The sequence below is a fragment of the Cydia pomonella genome, chromosome 1 (assembly GCF_033807575.1).
Source record: "Cydia pomonella isolate Wapato2018A chromosome 1, ilCydPomo1, whole genome shotgun sequence".
In the NCBI taxonomy this organism is placed as follows: domain Eukaryota; kingdom Metazoa; phylum Arthropoda; class Insecta; order Lepidoptera; family Tortricidae; genus Cydia; species Cydia pomonella.
In genome coordinates, this window is record NC_084703.1 from 48,575,668 (window position 1) to 48,600,358 (window position 24,691).

Below are 24,691 nucleotides of genomic sequence, written 5' to 3' on the forward strand. Positions count from 1 at the left end.
TTGTTTAACTGAGTCAAAAAATACTTGTGGCGTCTCTATTAACAATTTTCGGCTTCGCCTCAAATTGTTACTCAAGCCACTCGCCTTTTTTGACCTCTCTTAAACAACGGTTGCATACAATACTATAAACTTTTGCGCAAATTTTACTTACGTGCCGCGGATAATGCTACTGATGCCAATGGACAGCAATATACACGGTGTAACACGAGGAACCCGAAAGATTTTAACAACGCATTTCTGGGGCCAAAATAAGGAAAAATGTTTTATAAGTTTATGTGAATTATGCCTTTTTTGTTTTTATTTGAATGTATTTGTATCTGGCAGTTTATATTAAATTTGCAATTTTTTTTTCGTAAAACCTATTTATTAACCTATTTTTTGCAAAGTGTGTTACTTGTCACTTTTTGACATCTATCAATAAGGTTATTTATTTACTGACTACGCTCCATAATGGCATCATCGCCATCAAAAAGGCATTTTGCACCAATTAAAATATGGAAGATTTTTTATTTAATTGGTATTAACTCTGAAACTAGTCGAATCCCAGAAAAAAAAGACATTCAAGTCTTTAAATGTGATTTTTCTGTTAAAATCTTTCGGGTTCCTTGTATTACACGGTGTAGTTATGCGCGTGCGATAGAGATAGAAACAGGCGAGTCGATGTACGAAACTCTCTTGCTTGGCATGCTTAATTTAGTTTACCTGTCAAAAACATACGCCATTTTTGCGTCTTTCCCTGTAACTTCGTATATTTCGTATCATGGCGCCCTAACAGCAAAAGCAGTAACTAACTACATAATATCAACACGCACGACATCTACCACCCGCACACATAAACACAAGATTAAGGCTCCGACAGGGCTCGATCCAACTGGAAATTTATAAGGAAATATCTGAAAGACTATGATAAGCCATTACAGAAAAGTGTCTAATATATGTTTTTTAACACTTCTTATAAAGTTAAGAAGCTGATATTTGGCATGATAATTAGAAATAAAATTTATTAGTGATAACGTGGGTGGGGGGCTGGCAACATTAGTTGTACGTAAAAACAATGCGCTGATTGACTAGCACATTATTATCAAGTCCCTGTTTCGCGGTAGCAAAAATGCACTTCTGCTAGTGCTTAATTAAATATCGACTCTTTTATCGACATCCAGACGAAGCAACTATGGAATGATCGTCATTATAAATCTCTTCTTGCCCAGATGAAGCGGCGACTTATATTAAAACGGTGTTGATAAAGAAAATGAGATAATTGAACGTCAATTTGTATTCGATTCTTGATCAATTTAACGATATCTCGCCAATCAATGAAAAGTACCTATACACCGTGTTATTTTCGATTTCCGTTAATTTTAAGGATGCATCTCTGAGCTTAAATTAACTAACTTACTCAAAGACACCGGTATTCTAATTAACTCCATTTCGGAGATAATCAATAATTTATTTTTATTTTATAAGGCCCCTACGAGCGTGTACACTTGCCTTTTTTTTAATATTATAGGACATAATTACACAAATTGACTAAGTCCTACAGTAAGCTCAATAAGGCTTGTGTTGAGGGTACTTAGACAACGATATATATAATATATAAATATTTATAAATACTTAAATACATAGAAAACACCCATGACTCAGGAACAAATATCCATGCTCATCACACGAATAAATGCCCTTACCAGGATTTGAACCCGGGACCATCGGCTTCATAGGCAGGGTCACTACCCACGAGGCCAGACCGGTCGTCGTTTGAAATGTCATTGATATGTCATAATTTTCAATGATTTGGTCGAGTTGAATGTCCGTGTTACAACAACGCTATATGCAACATTATAAAAAAAAATCCAAGCCATTTAGTTTCCTTAAACGTACTTACTCATGCCCCTAAGTTAACGGAATTCAATTATCTAACTTTATAATTACGGTCATTCAAAAATTGCTTCACATGGATGTCGATAGAAGAGTCGATATTTAATTAAGCACTAGCAGAAGTGCATTTTTGCTACCGCGATAACGGGGTTTGGTTATCATTTCGCGGACGAGCAAAGAGAGCCATTGCGCATAATAACGGCGGATAACTTAACTTTAAATTCAAAGATATAAATACAGATATCTGCAATCCATTAAGGTAGCTGCCATACGGGTTTCAACCCCGACAAAATAGAGCCTTTTAGAGCGCATGATAATTCCAATTCTTTCAGTTGGATCCGAGTTGCAAACATTAATCTTACGTCATGTGCACAGGATTAAACTGCGCCAGTACGACGAGATGTGCTACCTTACACTTCACGATAAAATATCTTGTCTATTTGGTTGGTTTATTATGTAAAACGGGGTGACTTCAGGAGGTAATAGCTTATTAGGTTGCCGTAATTATTGGCCACTTTTAACAATAAGACATATTAAAATTGAACTCCGTTTTATTCGGCAGGCGTCAGGTTTTTTATCCCACAGCTATTTAGTCCATCGCTTTCACCCAATAGCCCAGTTCATGTTAGATTCAATCAACTCTCAAATAGTCCTTACACCCTGGCGGGTGCTGCCTCTGCGTGCGTCCCATGACACGGGCAAAGGCAGCATCCGCTCGGTGTACCCCTTTCATTAAAGTGTCACAAGGGGATCTACGTGTTGGCGTCGGCTCCGCGCACGCCTCCCAAAGATCCGGAACACCATTGTTCCGTGATGGGACTTATTAATATATTGTATATTGTCGGTAGCAGTGGCCAATTACTATAGCAGTCACCCGAATAATGCTATTAGCTCCTGAAATCCATAATGATATAGGAAATATAATTAATTTTGTTTTGTTTTAAAAATGAACGTATCATAATCAAATATAAAAGGCGAAAGGATGACTGCTATAGTTATTGGCTCCTCCATAGTAATTGGCCACTTTTAACAATAAGACTTATATTGCCATGTTGCTTTCTGATTTGTAGAGCCAATAACTATAACAGTCACCCTTTCTCCTTTTACATTTGATATAGTTACGTTCATTTTTAAAACATTTCCTATATCATTATAGACTTTTTTTTTTTACGGCAGAGCCTTAGGAGGTCATAACTTTTCTACCGTAAAATTCACGATACGAGTATTTATAGTCACCCCATTTTAAAAACGTATTCATCGATACGAGTAATTAAAGTCACCCCATTTTAAAAACGTATTCAGCGACACGAGTAGTTAAAGTCAACCTGTTTTAAAGATGTATTCGGTACCGTCCATATCAAATGCCATATAGTTTCGAGGCATTTCTATTTTAAATTGAAAAATTGTGATTCTTGCAGATAATGTTATAGATAAATTGTAAATATTTCATAATGGGAAGAAGCGTTTTTTTTTTTAAACAATAGTGTAAAGTAGCACACTTAATGCCACATGCCATCATGTCAAAATAATAAATTTCAAAATGGCATAGCACGTGGTTTGGTGCGGGCGAATCCTTGGGCTGTTCTTTGATCCTTCACGAATGAGTGTTTAAGCTCGATATTATACCGAAATCAAAACGAAATACCGGTGTACTTAACCGGTATTATGAAAACCGTTTTTTTAATGAATCTAACTTGAATATTTTTTTCTGTTAACTAAAATAAAAATACTTTCGTCAATATAATAGTTATTCTCAGTAACTACTTTTAATGTTTTACTTATTGATATTAAATACTAAAAAAACGCATAGTGCGACCGCGATTTTCACGCAATTTTTTTTTCTTTAAATTATTGGACAGGGTTAATTTTGTAATACAAGAACGCCCTCGTATCCGCCCCCACCGGCCGCGTGCGTGGGTACTGACAGCGCGGAGCTCGGGCGGCGCGGCAGCGAATCGCGAAGCGCCGCGCACGCGCTGCACTCGCCGTCGCCGCGTCTGGACACATACGTCTTCTTACACTTACGGCAACAGTCTTAACACATGTCGTCGCAATAAGGTTTACTTGTAAGAATTGTCAGCCTTGTGGGCGATGGTAAAGTCGCCATCAGATATATAGGAGCGGCGAAGGCACTCACAAATATCTGATATCTGAAATCTCACGCCTCTATTGTCAAGTCTTCGTGACGTGTAAAGATGAAAGATCAGAGGTGATTTTTTCGGCTTGGACCTCTGTTCAACAAAAGGCATTGTTTCTTTTATGCAGCGCGGTTCGGGCCAGTTCGGTAGCTATGGTATGCAAACCGGTTTTTAATTGTATGGGAAAACCGGTTAATACCCGAAATTTCATACAAATAAAAACCGGTTTGCATTCCCTAGAGCGACACCGTTTAAAAAGCAATTTTATCATACTAATTATATGGTTCAAATTCAAGCAACAAGTTATATCAAAATATTTTTACCTGAATGTGGGCGGTCGATCGTCCTACATTACAAAAACGTATTATATCCGAATGAGCTGTTACTTGAATTTAAACCATATAAATAGGATGATAAAATTGCTTTGAAATTGGGCTCGCACTGCACAAAAGAAACAATGCCTTTTTTTAATTTAACACATGAAGGGTCTAGCCGAAAAAATCATAGAAAATATCAACTATACAGGGTTTGCTGACGTATAACTACCAAATGATTCGTATCACAAATGCTTTTACGATTGTTATAATTATAACACAAATTTAACCTAATAAACCACATATAAACATTGTTTATATATTCCAAATACAAAGCTGACAGTCCGATTGACCAAATTCGTCGGTTCAATTCAAAATTGGTACAAAATCAGGATGAGTAGATAGGCCAATATTGTCATGTTAGTATCTGTTATATAAAGACACATCTTGTACGATGATATATTTAAAAAAAAAAACGCAGATTGAAACATGATATAATAGGCCAATATGGGAAATCAATTAACCCAAACCAAAGAGAATTTGAAATAGAGGTGGATTGTCCAAGAAAATTTTGTAGCCATAGTAAATTTACTGCCATCTTTCGACAGATGATTATGACTTTGATCCTTATTATTTCACATAGGCATAGGCTAAAGGTTGTGGCGCTATCGCCAGAAATATATCTTTGGCCTTTGATCTATTAGATTTCTTTGACAATCCACCTCTATTTCAAATGCTCTTTGGCCAAACGAAGTGATACCCTCCTTGTAGGTAAACTCAGGTCATATACACAATGACAAGAAATTCTAGATATTTACTGAGGCCCAACACATGATGCGAATATCCATACATCTATCTCCATCTACCGCATTAGTGCGTCCTTTACCTTTGTTGTTTGACATTTGACGTTTGCCGTTGATATATATAATGGATATTTTCAAGTTTACAACAGATAAATTAGACCAAAATACTTAGTTATTCAACAATAATTATATAAAGTTATGTTTTCAGATATACTTACCCATCATTTTAGCAGATGATTCATAAACATATTTAACACATTCACTGCCGGGAACCCACCTGGTGGGCGCTCGTGAACTTTGTTCAGATGCCGGACAACCCGCTGGGCGGGTTGTTTTGTACGCAGCTATAGACCACCGGTTTCTGGGGTAGTGCGCCGTTTTGTCTGACAGTGAATGTGTTAAACCAGATCACAGTCTATCAACTTGAAATTTTGGCTAGCCGCCTTTAAAACACATTAAAAATAAAATAAGTTTTTGGCAATAATTTAATTTTTGGTACAAGCTTTTATCGCTGACTGTACTTTTCTTTCCACAAGTAACTAATACTCATCGAGACACTTCTAAAAACCCCAAACACAATTAGGTTACGTTGTTTTATCACAGAGTTCCTATGGCCACCTCCTGTCTCCATCATCAGATCATCTCGATGGTACCATAATATTGCATTGTCACCCGACTTACATAAGTATGCAAATTTTCAGCTTCATCGGAAACCGGGAAGATGGTCAAATTTAACTTGCAAGATTTGATTACAAACAGACAACGGTCAGGTGAAAGTAAATAAAAGCTTGTAAAAAACATACGAGTATTTTAGAGCTCCGTGCAAAACTTTGTTGACGGAGCTCTTATGGGATTAAAATATGTTTACAAATATGTGATTGTTGTGTCAAGTCAACTTGGGTTGCCATTATACTAATAGTTTTTAGTTCAATTTTATTTCAGTTCTAGAATTTCTTGTAGCACTGTGGGTATAAAGTTAAGCTAAATAATTCATACCCTTATCAAGGCAGATTTACCCCCTTATTCATAAACGTGTACTTAAGTTACGATGCCGCTAATAATCGTTTGTCCCTTTCCGACGTATTGGTATGATGGAAAGGGACAAACAATTATTAACGGCATCGTATACGTTTATGGATACGGGAGTAAGTGTCCACACGCGTGGCACGCGTCGCTTCTAACTTGTGTTTTATCCTCCTAAGGCTCAGCCATACAAATCAAAAAACCAAAATTTGCCATTGAAATTTGACACTATTCTGTAGGAAATAGAGTTGATTTTGCGTTGTTTGACAATTGAACGAAGCAATGCGAAAGCGACTCTGTTCTAATTGAATATGGTTTAAATTTCATTAAACTGAAGAAGTACTATAGATAGGCCCTTGGGCCTTAGGAGGATATATTTCAAGGGTAAGACTCATTAGATCGTCATTTATTATCTTCTCGCCACGATAAGGGTTAGTATTAAAATAATAATTTAAGTTTTATATAATAGGTACTTCAATGAAATGACAATTTAAACTCGGTCGTGGCCAGAGCTTAGAGTTTATCATTTCATGACATCATCGATTGACCACATCAGGGAAAGGTCGAACCTGATCCAACCATATCGTGACGTGATCAATTCGAAAATTAAATCTATGATCTAGCCACGATAGGTGCACAACTGTTTAGCCAGTTTAACGCTTTAGCTTTATTGTAACTCTGTATATAACTAACAATCTATGGACAAACTGGCCTGAAAGAAAGAATTTAATTATTATTTACTGATGAAACCGGTTATACCTCGTCCCACCATACAAAACTTCCTATATTTTATTTGGCTTATGAGTGGTTTTAATTAAGATCGAAACAAAATGTACATTATAATGCACATTGGGCTTTACGAGGTTAACAGATATACCGGTACGCGGCACAATACCCGCTGCTATGCTCTTCGGAAAGACGCACGTCCTTGTCTCTCCGTCTTAATTTATGCAATTGGTATGAAAATACAAAAAATAATACGCATTCGTGAATTAAACTTCACCTACCAAAAACATACGATGTTTGTTATTAGTCCTGGTTAAAAGATTTATTCACAATAATTATTTCTTACACCGACCTTAAAAACAAACAAATCTTAAAACAGCACCCCTTCAAAAAAAAAACAAGTAAAAAAGAGACAGAATAAAAACCAAAACGCAAGAGAAAGAGAAGCAGATAGTCCCGCTCGTGCCCTCAACCTTGTTAGTACGCTCAGACGTTACAGGAATGGAGGGAGGAATGGTCTTGGTGGCCCCGTCGAGGTCTGTTAACTAACATTGTTTTTTTAATTTAAAAAAAACGCATTTAACCGATTTCCAAAACCGAAGCGACTCAATAAGTGCTCCGTGAACAAACGTACGGAGCACTAAAAATACAAAATGTCGTACTAGAGATAAATTAAATTTGAACAACACCCATATAGCTAGCCACAACCATAAGAAAGAAATATAATTATAAGTAACGCAATTTGTTTTAATTTACCATTTTTATAGTTTAATACATACTAAAATATCCTATTATACATATCCGTTTTTTGTATAAGTAAAATATATTTCGCTGTAAACCGGTTTCCTTCTTAGTTATACCGGAGTCTCGTTTTTTCAGATATAACTGCGATTAAGCAATTCATCACTGTTATATCTGCATCCGAATAAGATTAGACGTAAACTTGGGACGATAGCGGACCAACATTAAAATGATGCCTCGCCAAACGGACATACACGAACAGACAAGCGACCGGACCACCCGACCACACTCGGGATCAAAGCAAGCCACACAGGACGCACTAACCTCGGGTCCGTGTAGCTGTGTCTCAGCACCTCCCCGCGCCGGCGCTCCGAGGCGTAGTGACACCTCTGTATCACAGCAACCCTCTCTTTCGGCGTCGACGTGACAACCTTATCTATATTCTTGTTAGACAGACTCTTGAAACGATTCCGTACGTCGACGGACACCCCGTCAGTCTCCTGGTCAGATGTGATGCTGTAGAACTCGTCCTCTATACATCCTGATAGTCTGTTAGCGTCGGATATTAGTGAGCTCTTTCTGTGCGCTAAAGGTGTTAGAAATGGGAAGTTGGTGAAGAGCTCCTCGTTGCGCTTGTTTTTCTCTATCAGAGCCGGGATCGTGTTTAGAGATTTCTGCTTGAATATTTGGAAGTTCGTTAAAGGTTGGACTGCGTTGCTTATCATTGTTGCCGCGGCCTTCTTTTTCTTATCAAAGTAAGTGGGCATAGCGAAATGTTGATTATTTTCATTGGTTAGTGTCGTGTCTGGTGTTTTGTAGTCTTCTGTCGCGGGGGACTGTATGGCGTGCCTTATGACGTCCGGCGGTCCGGTGAGGGTCGTGTTGGGCGTCAGATACACGTCCGAGTTGTCGGACGAGACTGATTTCTCGAGCAGCAGCTTCGTTAGCGTTTGTGCTCGCCCTGTGTGCTTGCACAAGCGACTGCGGGTGAGGGGACGAGAGAGAAACATACAAAATATAAATTAATTAAGCTCACAATCGTCGGTTAGTTACTCGTGTCGGAGAGCGGGCACGGAGCGCTAGTGCGAGCACATTTAGCGGGGACACAGCGCACGGAATGACTTCGTGGGTTACATTTTTATATAAGGACGTTAAGCACGCTTTCCTTCTCTATCGCACGCGCCTAATTATATTGCTGTCCCGTACGCACGGCGGCATTGACCGCCGGCATCATCGGCGGGACATCAATATAATTATGCGCGTGCGATAAAGACACATTGCGTGCGATTGACAGGCGGGTCAATGTCCGAAATTCTAGCGTAGCGTATGAAACGCAATATATTCATATAAACGTATAAATCATCTTTTATCGTATATTTTTAACTTACATGTTCTCATGCTGACGACATCACATTTCGTTCGCTGTGTGTCCTCACAATTTTAGATCCTCGGCCGATATTATAAGTGTATCATTCTTCGGTTTTTGATCATATATGAGCAAAGACTGAATAACACTACACCCGTAAAAAGTTAATTAAAAGCATCGGCCACAGGATTTTTTTTAAATATTCACAATAAAAAAACATGAGTAGCAAACTAAAAATTAAAAATAATAGAAATAAAACAATGAAGAGTAAAAACAATAAAAAAAACCCACCCCAAAACAAGTACCACGCTTCACGTCCTCATATCCAGTTCCAGCCAGTTAAGAATAGAAAAAAAAATAACTTGTCTTCCCAAATTAAGCAAAACGGTTAGCATGTTTTTTATACAGCAGTTACATAAACCTGTACATAATGTAATATTTTTGCCTGATTACAATCACACGACAAATTACTTGAAACCCTTGACGCCAATACCCAATCATAAAAAAAAATGTGACTACGAGTTAGCGTACCACTTTTTTATTCAAATTAATTTTTTTTGTTACTGCCACGATTCCCACGCGTTTTTAGATCGTGTCATTCACGAAGACGCGTGCCTGACTCGTATTGCCATGTTTTTAAAGGCTACATTTGACAATCTGCGCGTCATCGTGGATGACACGAACTGTAATTACCTAACCCTTCACGAAATTAAATTATATTTTGCTGCAGAAACTTGTAAGTAAAATAAGTATTTGGCAAACATTTCATTTTTGGTACAAGCTTTTATCGCTGACTCTACTTTTCTTTCCACAGGCAACTAATACTCATCGAGCAAATTCTAAAAACCCCAAACACAATTAGGTTGCGTTGTTTTATCACAGAGTTCCTATGTCCACCTCTTGTCTCCATCATCAAATCAGCTCGATGGTACCATAATATTGCATTGTCACCCGACTTACATATGTATGCAAATTTTCAGCTCAATCGGAAACCGGGAAATGGATCAAATTTAACTTGCAAGATTTGATTACAAACAGACGACGGTCAGGTGAAACCTAAATAAATATAATACATTTATCGTCTTAAAAACCGGTTACATTATAAAACCGGTTAACTAAGACAATTAGGGCTACTTGCACCATCTCACTAACCCGGGATTAACCGGTAACCCAGTGTGAAATTGTACTGGTAACCATGGTCAATCCAGGTTTAACTGGTTAACCGCGGGTTAGTGATTGGTGCAAGTAGCCCTTAGTAAGTTTATGTGACTGCTACATAATAAAAGGCATTAAAATACACGAGTGTTTTAATGCCTAATTATGTACAGTTATATACACATTTTATCTACACACATATTATAAACTTTCTCTGATATATTCACTAACCCAAATTACAGCCAACGTTGGGGCATCGTTGCTCTCTTGGCGGAACTAGCGAAATTGTGGTGGCGTCACCGAAATATTTTTGTCACTCACTTTACACGAAAATTTTGCTGTAGTTACTTAAAAACAACATAACATATTAATTTTATACTTAAAACGAATTAAAAGATAAACTGTACGTCAAATGGCGGTAAATGAAAACTTTTTTCACGCATGTCAAGAATTAATATTTCTTTTTAATTCAGAGCCAAACTAGAGTTGGGGGCCTATTTCCGTATCATTCGATACAAACTAACATGCGAGATATGGCAAAATTGTATGCAATTAACATTGCATGCCGAACAAAAAGGCAAAATAGAGGTCAAATCGAATTACTTTTTTTTCAGAGATGTTCGAAATTTGGATGTCAGCGCCAAATAATAATAATAATATTTTTTTTGATATGAAGCAATTTGTTGATAAGAAATTTGTTGTATAAAACAGTTTATCGTAATGTTGGCCATTATTTACGGATTTTGAAGTCATCATAGAGGGTTTATGATATGAGTGTAGATAAACACTTAAATGCATCCGATACCCATTATTACCTATACCGGTATCATGCAACCGTCTCCTTAACACTTAAAATACATATCTAACTTGAATGAACGCTTACCTATGAAAAATCAACCAGATTATTCATTATTGTACGGTCTAGTTCAGAAACATCTATACAAGTCAACGTTTAAAAATATATGTACACGACCTTATTGTCAGTCTTAGGCGCTTAGCACACTGCTTCCGATTCGCTCGTCGCTCCGATGTTCGAGCGGGACAACGCTATGCGCGCATGATAGCGACATCCCGCTCGCTCGGTCGCTCGGAGCGACGTGCGAATCGAATCCATTGTGCTAGGCTAGTAGATAATAGATCGTGTCATTCAAGAAGACGCGTGCCTTGTCACGTAATTAAAGGTTAGATTTGACAATTCCGCGCGTCATCGTGGGTGACACGAACTATATTTTCGGGACGTTGGCTAGTAAAGATGTTTGTGAAGTCGACTATATTTCTACATTTCTCAAAGCATAGTGGAACAACATCAGAATCGATGTTGTATTAAGATCCGTGCAAACCTGAGGGCCTACCGCGAACACCGAAATTTGCAAATATCGGGCTTTCTCTTTTACTCCAATTAAGGCGTAGTTAGAGTGACAGAGACAATTTGCGAACTTCGGTGTTCGCGGTACGCTCTCTGACTACTTTCATTGACTTGATATGCACTGAGCACATTCGCCAGGTCTGGACGCACCTTCGTCTTTATGGCCAAGTAGGGTAATACCTCTTAATATAGTCCTAACATACAGTCAATAGCAATGAAAACGGGCACAATATATATAAAAATTACACCAACTGCACCTAGTTTCATCGCTTTGAGTGTATCTCTGTACGACAAAACTCTGCGTTTAAGTTAAGCCTGTATAAAACGGCTAAGAGATTCCGCTCACAATGAAAACCGCACTGTGCAACGACGCCATATTTGCTTGAGAATTTTCTGTTTTTAAATGACAACTTTTTATGATGTTGACAAACTGGCCAATTCGAACCACTGACATTAGCATGATATTGATATCATATCAGTTAGTTGTCATTCGTGGGGGCATCTCGCTCGCACTAATACTTGTGCGGACAAGTCTGAGCGAAATGAACGCGCGAATTGGGCGGGTCCGGACAGAGCGAGCAAACGCTTGAGGCAACTTCCTCGCGCACAAAACGGCCAGTGTAGACGTGCCTCGCCCGAGCGCGTATGCTCGCTCTGTGTGGACCCGCCTTAACAGCTAACTGATATCATTCCAACGTCATTCTAATATCAGTGAGAGTTCGAATTTGCCTACAAGAATAGTAAAATTTGGGATGGATTGAAAAGATTCCCAAAATCGGTACAGCCTAACCAGAAATATATAATCACGCGCCATACTGTGGAATTTCATTGGAACTAAATTTTTCATTCTAAACCGAACTGTCACCCTATACATGAGAACAGCGCCCTCTTGACAATGATCATATATTTCTGATCAGGCAGACAAAAATCAGAAAACTCTCATGTCCAAACACAAGTAATATCGACACGGACAATATGCCAAAAATACTCACGCCCATACATTAAGGCAGTGTATACATATTTTGGGCACTTTGTCCGTATATATATTTAATGCCCCGAGTACAGTGGTCTCGTATTCTGTACACCGCGGGCTCGCGCATACCTGTTGTGGTGGGGGCGCGCGTCCGCGGAGTCGCCCTCGGAGCTTTGTCGGGAGTGCGCGGACGCGGCGGATACGGAGCTGCCGTAACCTGACGCCTGTAACGTTACGGTATTTTTACATTACAATGGGTGAAATGGCATTGTTGACACAAGTTGTTAAATAGATATAGTCCGTTTCTTTAGCATGAGAAAGAAGGTAAGCGATTTTGACGTGTTATTTTATCATATACGATCATTTATTCGTTTCCTTTCATAGCAGTTACTGATTTTATCTACACACATATCATAAACCCTCTATGATGCCTTCAAAATACGTAAATAATGGCCAACATTACGATAAACTGTTTTGTTACAACATATTTCTTATATCTACATCAAAATCGATTTGTTTTTCAGTGATGTTCCAAATTTGAAGTCATAACCATGGTTCAAAAAAGCAATTCCTTTTGACCTCTATTCTAATATCAGTCGAGATGCCTTGTTGTTCGAAATGAAATGTTAATTGCATACAATGTCAATTCTCGCATGTTAGTTTGTATCGAATGATACGATAATAGCTCCCCGACTCCAGTTTATCTCTGAATAAAATAAAATAAAACTACGAACGCGTGACATGCGGCGTGAAAAAAGTTTTGCCGCCATTTCATACACAGTTTATAGCTAAATTAGTTTTAAGTATAATATGTTATGTTGTTTTTAAAGTAACTATAGCAAAAGTTTCGTGTAAAATGAGCGATAAAAATATTTCGGTGACGCCACCACATATCCGCGAGTTCCGCCAAGAGAGCAACGATGCCCTGTGATTTGGGTTACTGAATATATCACAGAAAGTTTATAATATGTGTGTAGATAAAATAGTGTATGTATCTGTACATAATTAGGCATTAAAACACTCGTGTGATCCTATTAAAAAACTCACTTTGTTCGTTTCTTAAACCCACACTCGTGTATATTAATGCCTTTTATTATGTAGCAGTCACATAAACTACTATTTAAAAAGAGTTTTCAATAAAGACATGTCAAGATTGTTTACCTTTTTTCTACTAAAGAAACGAACTTATATAAAATGAGCAATTTATCACAATAAATTGGAAACTTAATAAATATATGGGAATGATGAAAAAAATACAATACCTCAGTTTTAAAACAAATCATGGTACCATTCAATTCCATAGACTAAATAAAATAAAAATATCGCATAGAAACTATACACATAAATGCAATATTTCACCTGTAATATTGCAATTTCTTTATTTTCCATACATCTTCCATACAACGGCTTCTAAGCAATCGTGACGTTACATCGTGACGTCACGATGTATTGCCATTTTGTTAGGAGCGTTTTGTCGGTAAAATGATATCGTCAGACTTTAACTATCATTTGTGACTTTTGTGTTGCTTTAACTCAATGGGCCCCATATAGACATTGGATCCTCAAAACAAACCTGATCGATAGATACCATTAATAAAAAATTGACAACTAGCCTATTAATTAGTGGTGGTCGTTGATTCAACGAACCAGTTGATAAAACGTTCTTCGTTCGTCAACGAACGAAACGTTTTGTGTAACAGACTCAACTAGTTGACGACTTTAACGTACAAACGTAATCGGAATGGAACGCTAAGCTAATGGCATGGCAGTATAGTTGAAATCAACATTCCTTTTATTCATTGATTCAACTCAACCCGATTCCTTTGACGCCAGTGCGAGCGAGAAGCAAAGACGCAACAGCAAGGGCTCGAAAACGAGATGGAATTAGTCGACGTTGATTGAAAGATACTTCGTTGATCGACAATTCAACTGACTAGATTCCGTTGACGCGAATGCCTTTTTATCTTCAGTTAAAGCAAAAACCTAGTTGACGAAATCAACTAGTTTTTCAACTAGTTGACGTTTTCTAAGTTAACGTTTCGTTTCGTTGAAGCAAAAACCGTCAACGACCCACCACTACTATTAATGTCGTAATAATTACAAAGGCATATCGTGGCCGTGGCACTCAAAAACATCTGAACATGCACTGTAGCGACAATAGAGGCGTGTTCATATATTTGTGGGCACCTTTGGTCGCCCCGATAAATCTGATGCGAGCATTTAACATTTAACAATTGGAGACGCATTGTCTGTAATTTTCTGTACAAAACAGTCTGCCGACTTGCGGGCCGGGGCGCGTCAAATGTGTGACTATTTGTACGTAATGTACAAGTAGCCATGTCAGATAAACGTCAGTCTATACAATACATATGAGCATTGACCAAGGTTTTCGACAGAGGTGTTAGCTCCAGTTGTTAAATCCTCCAAGGATATAAGGTAGGTTTAAAGTCCGCTATGTCTAGGCTTTGGCTGTAAAGATTCGCCTCTGCTGTATATAATACAGGACTCTATGTCCTAGTCGGTAAGGCTCACTTTGCTGCTCGTGTCCCCGGTGATATTCGAGCAGTTCATGACGGTTAGCCCGCTCCAAGGAGTGAAAGAGATCCGACCTTTCACTCCCGCAAATTACAAAATATTAAGCACAATGACGCATGGCAACTCGCCGCCCGCGGACACTGTAAATAGGACTCTATGTTCTACACTGTAAGTGTCACTTTGCTGCTCGTGTCCGCGGTGGTATTTGAGGAGTTGCAAGGAAGGCAGTTCACTTACGACGGTTACCCCGCTCCAACGAGTAAAGAGATCCGACCTTTCACTCTCACTAATGACGAAATATTTAGCAGTGACGCATGGCAGCTCGCCGCTCGCGGACACTGTAAATAGGACTATGTTCTACGCTGTAAGACTCACTTTGCTGCTCGTGTCCCCGGAGGTGTTCGAGGAGTTGCGCGAATGTGTGTGTTGCTGGAGGCAGCTCGCGCACGACGCGGCGGTTAGCGTTCCCGTTCCTGGAATCATATGACCATAGAACGTTTACACCAATAAAATATTTTGGGTTAATCTTACACAAATAAACGTAGTCCCACAGTAAGCTCAATAAGGCTTGTGTTGTGGGTATGCGACAATATATGTAATAAATAAATAATAAATATTATAGGACATTATTACACAAATTGACTAAGTCCCACAGTAAGCTCAATAAGGCTTGTATTGTATGTACCTAGACAACGATATATATAATATATAATTATAAATACTTAAATACATAGAAAACACCCATGACTCAGAAACAAATATCCGTGTTCATCACACAAATATATGCTCTTACCAGGATTTGAACCCGGGACCATCAGCTTCATAGGCAGGGTCACTACCCACTAGGCCAGACCGGTCGTCAACGCCATATGTGAACGCCAGAACGGCCAGCAGAACGTCCCACTTTATCGCTTGCCATAAGAACGCCTTGACAGGTTATTCGTATTGTTGGTGACCCCGACTCACAGTCGGTTTGGAACCTCTCAGTCTTCGGAGAGACGTTGGCTCTCTGTGCCTGTTCTACCGTCTGTACAATGGGGAATGTTCTGAAGAACTTTTTGAATTGGTGTCACCGTCGCGTTTTTATCACCGCACCTCCCGCCAAAGAAACAAAGTTCATCCTCACTTTCTCGACACGTGGCAAACCAAGAACAAGCTGGCATCTCGCTCGTTTTTGCCCAGAACGTGCAAGTTGTGGAATGAGGTACCTTCTGAGGTGTTTCCCTTGCGCTATGACATGGGGTTCTTCAAGAAGCAGGTATTTAGGGTTCTCAAAGGTTGGCAACGCATAAGTGGCTCCTCCGATGTTGCTTATGTCCATGGGCGACGATGACCGCTTCCCATCATATTTAATTAAAAAAAAGGATACAAGGAAATCTCGTCCTGATGGCAAGCGACAATGTGGGACAATTTGGTGGCCGCTGTCACATATATAACATGTAGTTATAGATAAATACTTAAATACATAGGAAACATCCACAACTCTGAAACAAGGTTTTCCCGAGGGTATACAGTATGGGGTTCTTCAAAAAAGTAGTGTACAGGTTTTTAAAAGGTCGGCAACGCGCATGTAACACCTCTGGCGTCCATAGGCTACGGTGACTGCTTACCATCAAGCTGGCCGTATGCTTGTTTGCCACCGGCGTGGTATTAAAAAAAACATATCTGTGGTAAACACACAAACAAATGTCCTTACCAGGAATGCAACCAGAGACCTCCTGCTTCGAAGGTAGTCACTACTGGCAATACTAGCTAGGTCGTTAAGAATAAATAATCAACGAATGAAATTTATGCTTAAGGCCCCATAGCTTTGTGTTTATCTCACTGAGCATAAGCGTGAATAAGATGCATGTGCGTGCAAAGGACCGCGAATATCATGTTTTGCAATTTTAATTTGTCGATATCATAACACTAGACCCTACTCTTAGTGTTGTGTTCCTGCCGGTGAGTAAGGTTGCCAGAGCTCAACGAGGGGAGGGTGGGTTGTTAGGGTCGGCGACGCGCATGTAACTCCTCTGGAGTTGCAGGCGTACATAGGCTGCGGAGGCTGCTTACCATCAGGCGGTCCGTATGCTTGTTTGCCACCGATATAGTATAAAAAAAATTATGTTTTTGAATTTTAATTAGTTGTAAGTTTTAAAAGAAGTACTCGATGAGTTCGCTCAAAAATAAAATTGCATATTTAAAAAAAAAACATTCTTAGCTTTTGAGCATACAAATTTTAAGTGCGTTTTAGACCTAAATATGTTCGTGTTTTTTTTTTTATATTGAGCGGAAGTCAAAAAAATCAGGATCCTAATTGATGAAGTCACTACAGAAAATCCTCAAGAATGCTAATTGAATAATTAGCAACCATATTGTGATCTAAAAAAGCGGTAAGATTTTTCAAAAACTCAGCTCTCTGGACCTACGGCAACTTAACAACCAAGCCTATAAAATGATTTGATAACATTTTCATTACAATAATGTTGCTATACGGTTTAACCTCGTGGTGTAGCTGGATGGTGCCTCGTGGTGTAGCTGGATGGTCACTTATTTTACAAAAACTCTTAAATAAGGCCATAGTGGATGGTTATATTATAACATTTTGGTTGAGAAGACTGACATAGCAGGTTAGGTAGGTTTCCATATAGATTTCCGTTGATTGACCCACCTGTTTCTATCTCTATTGCACTCGTATTATTACAGTGCTGTCATGATGCCGGTTATCAGTGTCATTGTGCGAGTTTGACAGCAATATAATTATTCGCGTGCAATACAGACAGCAACAGGCGAGTCAATGTACGGAAATCTATCTGGAAAGCGTCTCTTCTTAAGACGGTCTTTTCCATGACCTTACTTAATAGTTTTTGAATGAGGTAGACTGTATGAAGGGTCCACTGAGTACCAGTTCGCCGGACGATATCGGCCTGTCAGTTACTCGCGATTGTCGGCCGATATCGTCCGGCGAACTGGTAATCAGTGGGCCATTTAAGAAATAAAAAAATCGCTCGCTTAATTTAGGTACCTATATTGTACTTAATTTATATGACATTACATAAGTATCTAAGAACGAGGCTGCAAATGATTCGAGATAAGAAATGATAACTGAAATTGAAATATAGTAAACAAATTTAAAAATATATTCGCACAGCAGTTTTTATAACAAGACATATTCTGACAAACATCTTTAAGAGAACAACGAACATACAAAAGTAATCCCCATTTTCCTCTCCGGATCTTGACATTATACAGGGTGCTCGCGAGGAACCCATATAACTTTACCACCATGTTCTTGACCATCTTTAGAAAATAAAATGTCATATAAAGTAAACTGGATTCGGCTTAGTTTGCGAGTAATTAATATTTTTTATTTAAGAAAAAATCCAGTATAATGCACCTTTAGGATAGCGACGTTGCAAGACCGCATCACATTATCTGTCTGACGTAAATTGCAGAAGCTCGTTCCTGTCACTATCATCGACATGTGTCATTGAAAATAAATACGTAGAATCTTAAAATTCTATCACTTAATCCAAAGTATGATCAATGATCATTGCTTTTGTTAAGTCCACGACTAAAACAATGGTATTAGTGAAGTATTGATAAACAAAATTACTTAACGCCCAAGAATTGATAAATTTAACCGTCTTAGTTTTATTTTGAAGTGACACGTATTTATTCATAAGAATGCATATTTCTTAATGATCGATTGATTTCTTATGATGGCAGAACAACGAAGCTAAGTTTTTGCTACTTCGGGTAAAAATTGGACACCTATTCAGTTTAAATCGTGAAAACTACACATGAAACTAAATAAACAGTTCGAAGTGTTTTTATTACCTATACCATTATTGTTTGATTCTATTAAAGAAATAAAGTAACACAAATTTTAATAAGATTATTTATTTATTACCCTACAAACAAAAAAGTATGATCACTGTCAGGAATTGCAATAGGTATAGGTACCCTTCTCATTCTACCAGCTTGTTCGTCTACGTGCACTTCGTAGAATCCGTGAATCCGTAACCACTCAACTAGATACTGCTTCAGTATTAGTACTCGCAGTATTTTCTATTACAGCATCCTTAATACGTTTTTCACTGAGCAGCACTAAAAAACCAATTTACTCTCCTTTCCACTGATTAAAAAGTCTGCCGTCTAAGTTAAACCGCACGATTTGTCCAATTATTAGGAAAATTATTATTCGTCGCACTGTTTAAATAAATGTTATAAACGTGAGACATCATATTGATATTAGAATCAATACCAACAATGTCACCCATCGTTCATGTGACTGATGTCATTATTTAAAGTACTTATAAAACACACTCGAAGGAAATTTCCAAGTGGCCAGTATGTATCATAATCCATGAAGATTGATAAAATATTACTAAAATTATTTACGTATCGACAATAATAGACTGGTAATAATTTTAATGCGTACTTAAAACATTTATTTTCACAGTGCGATATTTTTAACTTTTGGATCCATGCAATAGGTACTTAGTTCTAGTGATATGTATCTACTGACAACACTGCCAGATATTGACTTACAGATTGAAAATATGTTTACACTTTTGAACCTAAATACAAAGAAATAAGGTGAAAAATTGTAAACATATTTTTGACGTCGACTGTACAACTACGATTTAAATCGCCGGTGGTTGATCATAATATTCATAATTATCATAATCCTGCGGGCGGAAATACTAGTGTGTGGCAAGCCTTAAATAAGTAAATCATACATAGGTAAAGAGATCCGATTGCACATTATGTACATTCTGGTTTGAAATAATTTGTTTGACAAGAAATGTCTATGTGACTTACTTGCCGTTCTAGTGAAAAGAGATAGAGACAATAACAAACGTTGCCAGCTCGTCCTAAGGCATTGTGTTACTGGTGAACCAAAAATAATTTATTTAATTTGTATGAAAAGTTAAAAAAGTTAAAAATCTAATTTCGACCTATGTTTATATAATGTTTTTTAATTATTACGACCTCAGCTATATGCTGGTAAAGTTATATGGGTTCCTCGCGAGCACCCTGTATATTAATATATTATACGTCATTATTACACAAATTGACTAAGTCCCACAGTAAGCTCAAAAAGGCTTGTGTTGAGGGTACTTAGACAACGATATATATAATATATAAATATTTATAAATACTTAAATACATAGAAAACACCCATGACTCAGGAACAAATATCCATGCTCATCACACGAATAAATGCCCTTACCAGGATTTGAACCCGGGACCATCAGCTTCGTAGGCAGGGTCACTACCCACTAGGCCAAACCGGTCGTCATGGAAAATGTTTTTTATATAATCTGTTGTATATTAACCATATGCTACGTTTGACTTGTTTCGAATATATTGTTGTACGAATGTTTCATATATAGAAATGTCCATCTTCATTTAACTTTTTTGCGAGATTCTTCTGAAGCTCTGAATCTAAGTTAGGTCATGTGTATTCGAAATATTGCAAGTTCGCATGGTCTGCCAATTCATTAATTTCGCAATTTTCGCATATGTTCGCAAAGGCATTTAACTTAGACTTAGTAGTCGTCAAAGAAAAAATTGGTGTTCAAAAATCAGACTTTAGGCTTGAGATACACTTGTAAGTTTTACTTACGTAAGTAAGGACAAAGCTATTTGTTAGAATGAGATAGTAATATTCATCTCTCACTCTGTAGTATAGCTATGTCCCTACTTACGCAAGTAAAACTTACAAGTGTACCTCAGGCCTTAATGTACAATTCACATCAACTTAACCTCTTTAGTCCCGGTGTCTTTTTAAAAGGACGATTTAAAATCGAATTTCGAACTATGTATATGGGACTAAAAGGTTCCATTTTCTAAACGGCAAAAACAACTTTGGGACAAGAAGGCTAAAGGCGTGGCGCATTCTATGAGTCAAACGAATTCAATGCTCCCACAGTAAAATAGTACGTTCCATATTTAAATGGATGCGTAAACTGTGAGTCGCAAGCGCCCTCCCATTTAATTATGGAACGTAACGTAACTTCAGTACTGTACAAGTTTAAAATTCCTTTTTCTGCCCTCCGGGCAACTCAACTTTGCTCCCGCTGCGCTAAACGAAGTTGTCGCTTTACGCCTCCGTCGAGCAGAAAAATAGTATGCGCACCACGGGAGGAATCGTAGGACATTTCATCCCGCGTGCTTGCCACCTTCGCCTCGGGTGACAATTTTACACGCGGCACGCAATGTCCTACTCCCTAGGGACACAAATAACTATAACTACCTAGTAAAATCCGCACCGGTTAATCCCAATTGTGGATAGTATTTTCGAACGTAATTTGTATAGTTCGTATGTTCGAGTAAGCATCAGCATAGTTTGACTACAACGAACTTTGGAGCTTCAACACGTTCACATTAATCAGCTTAGATAAAGTAGTCAAAATACGATAAACTTATTTATTGACCAAACGAGCGCGCAGCGCGTGCGAAGTTTTCCTCTGCATGATGCATTTCTCAACCGATTCTCATGAAGTTATGTGTAGTTATATGGAGTTATATGTAGCCAGATCTATGACCTATCACAGATCCACTAACTTACAGTATGAACACACATTCTGTAAATAGAAAAAAACGAGAGACACAAAAATATAAAGGCGGTGACACTTTTTTGAACAGCTTTTGTCTTTTTTATGGTTGACTAGACTATGTACAATACAATATAAATAAAAATATGAGTCATAGTAAATTATAGAAGCTGGCGCGTCAGTACCGTCAAATGGGGTAACTGGGGACAGATGGAATAACTATAGACAATATTTTAGTCGAAAAATTGACCCCAACACGGTAAATTCTGATTCAAAGATTTTAAAAAGTACACTGCTGTCAGACACGTTCATATAATTGTGGGATGTTTCCTTAGTGTAAGGCCTGAGTGGCCGCTCGCACGGCGGGGCGTGCAGCGTGGTGTCGGGCTCGCAATTGATGTGAGCAGCGTGCACTAAGGCCGCCCCTATACGTTTGCATTTGTTCCCCCTACGTGTACTCTATACGTGCTTAACTCCAGCGTCCACTCCGGCCTTACACTGGTCTACTGTTACCCCTCCCGTCCTCAGTTACCCTTGACGGTGGACAAAACAACAGATGTACTAACCAGGATGGTCGGTGACGTCGTCCGGCTCCGGCGACGGCATCTCGCACGACGGCAGCGACGACAGCGGCAGCGAGTGGCTGCCCTCTGTGAACGAGTTCAATGACTTTGAAAATGCACAAAAACTACAAAAAGTAGTTATAGATCGTGTCATTCACGACGACGTGTGCCTTGACTCGTATTGTCATGTTATTAAGGCTTATAATTGACAAATCTGAGCGTCATCGTCGATGACACGAACTATAGAGGTGTGCGCCGATGGATAAACAATTATAAATTCAATAAAGGCTGGAGGCAGCGGCGTAATTAGCGTGATCGGATTACTGCATAAAACGGTTTCGTACCCAATATCGAGGTGCAGTCAGGGACGGGTGTTGATGTCCGATTCGATGATGGTGTGGCACCGTCGAGCCTTGAGGGCCTACCGCGAACCACGTTCGACGTGCTGCCTCCCTGTCACACTTACGTACAAATTTACAAGTGCGACAGATAGGCAACACGTCGAACGTGGTTCGCGGTAGGCCTTCTGAAATCCTTGCCAGCATGCTATAAATGAACCGTGACCTGTAAAAGAAACGTGAGGCTGCCGAAGCCGCTGCTGGGCATGCTGAACGTGCTGCCGTCCTCGGGCCCACCGGCCGCGCTCGGAGCCGGCCACGTGCTGCGTGTGACGTCACTCACCATAGTTGGACCGTTTGGTGAGGCTGCCGTAACCGCTGCTGGGCGTGCTGAACGTGCTGCCGTCCTCGGGCCCACCGGCCGCGCTCAGAGCCGGCCGCGTGCTGCGTGTGACGTCACTCACCGTAGTTGGACCGTTTGGTGAGGCTGCCGAAGCCGCTGCTGGGCGTGCTGAACGTGCTGCCGTCCTCGGGCCCACCGGCCGCGCTCGGAGCCGGCCACGTGCTGCGTGTGACGTCACTCACCATAGTTGGACCGTTTGGTGAGGCTGCCGAAACCGCTGCTGGGCGTGCTCGACGTGCAGTCCTCCTCGGGCCCGCCGGCAGCGCTCTCGGAGCCGCTGTCCGCCTTGCCGTCCACGTCCTGTTTGCGCTCGGGCCTGTACAGAAACATTCATATATTCACACATTGTGTATTTTCCCAATCTTATATCCTTACTCTATCTCTATATCACGCGCATATTTTTGTACTTCTCATTGATAAGTAAAAAATCAAATAGTCAAAATGATAATAGAACATTTTAAAAATAAATAATACATATTCTAGTTACAATAATTGCCAGTTCTACATTTTGTAAGGTAATTCAATTGAGGTTGTTTTTAATCTTTTGGGGTTGCGTAATGTACGTGAACATAAGTTATTAAAGAAAAAAACGCTGTTTCCATATTTGTGGCCTGGGGTTTATATCATACGACCACTCAAACATCTTCTTACTAACGATTATTATCCGCCCCAAAAAACCGAGAACGCTTTAAAATCGATAAATAATTACCGCCGGGTTTCAGAAGACACTCGAGTATCATTAAGGGTAGATTATCGCCTCTCCTCATTGATTTACTATCAGCGTTCATCGTTTTATCCAACAAGCTCGCATCTCATACAATGGAAAAGCGAACGTTTTCAGTGCACATAAAGTTTAAAGTCGAGATAAGGGTGGTGAGACTGGTTACTCTTAGAAGCGATTTGATCTTAATGGTGCAATTATTAGATCCCCGGCGTAACCTAGTTAGGTTAGGTGTTTTCAGCAGCGAACTAGAATAACTATAAAGTTTGACTCAAACATGACCCCACGTGTATTGTGCCGCGAGCGCGCATCCTGACAACGTCAAATATTGTTATGCTGCGCAAGATGTTTATTTTCAGCATTCAAGTACCTGTCTACTTTTCCTCGTCTCAAGAAACATGTGAGTTATCGAGTCGTCGTGCCTTTCAAGCACGCTACGATTCCACGCCTCGTGTTGCATGTGATATACTCACACTTTGAAGAGCGGGTCGCCGGAGATCATGTTCATCTTGATCCGCACCCGCAGCACGGAGTTGTCGAGCCGCCGCCGCGGGTCGTAGCCCTCGAGCAGCCGCCGGCGTGTGCTCTCGCCAGCACCGGCCAGCTCCGCCAAGTTCACGTCGCAGAAGCCGAGCTTCTGGTATGAACGTCCGCCTGGAATACGAAAGATCTTGGTTAAATATAGTTAATGGTAGTATAGATAAAGATAGTTTATTTTTAAAGTAGGCATTATGGAAGGTGGAGGTGGAGGCAAGGAATACAATCTCCATAAGCAGAACTGTTGCTAAAGTGTCCGGCTGTCAGCTATAAATAATAGCTCCAAATCTCTCCAGAATAGCGCTATATAAGCTAAGAACCTCGGCGTTATTGACAGAGTGAAGTGCGCTGTCTGATTTGATTTTTTTTAATTCAAATATTCTAGGTATTGTAGCGCCACCTATTAACGGTTTTTTGACGGACACTTTTTGGTACATGGAGATTGTTTTCCTTACCTCCACTTTCCATAGTAGGCATATTACAATGCACTTAAGAACGTCAAAAAAGCTACCCCGGCTCTAAACCTACACTTTTGCTCGAGAAGATTTAAGTCCCTCCTCAATTGGAAG

At 39.3% G+C, this 24,691-nt stretch overlaps 1 protein-coding gene across 4 annotated transcripts in view; it reads right to left on the reverse strand.

The window, feature by feature from the left end:
• The window catches only part of LOC133528814 (EEIG family member 2), a 178,607-nt gene that overhangs the window by 30,122 nt on the left and 123,794 nt on the right, over positions 1-24,691 (reverse strand). For 3 of the 4 annotated variants that reach the window (XR_009801061.1, XM_061866285.1, XM_061866298.1), the window contains 6 exons: positions 24,059-24,239; positions 23,047-23,180; positions 22,127-22,210; positions 15,388-15,485; positions 12,607-12,701; positions 7,942-8,598 (listed from right to left, as the gene is read on the reverse strand). Coding sequence is in view for 3 of the 4 variants with exons in the window: in XM_061866285.1 (XP_061722269.1) it covers positions 7,942-8,598; positions 12,607-12,701; positions 15,388-15,485; positions 22,127-22,210; positions 23,047-23,180; positions 24,059-24,239 (1,249 nt within the window). In the remaining variant the exon portion in view is untranslated. The remainder of the gene's footprint in view (positions 1-7,941; positions 8,599-12,606; positions 12,702-15,387; positions 15,486-22,126; positions 22,211-23,046; positions 23,181-24,058; positions 24,240-24,691) is intronic. The other variant, XM_061866308.1, reaches the window with a different exon arrangement.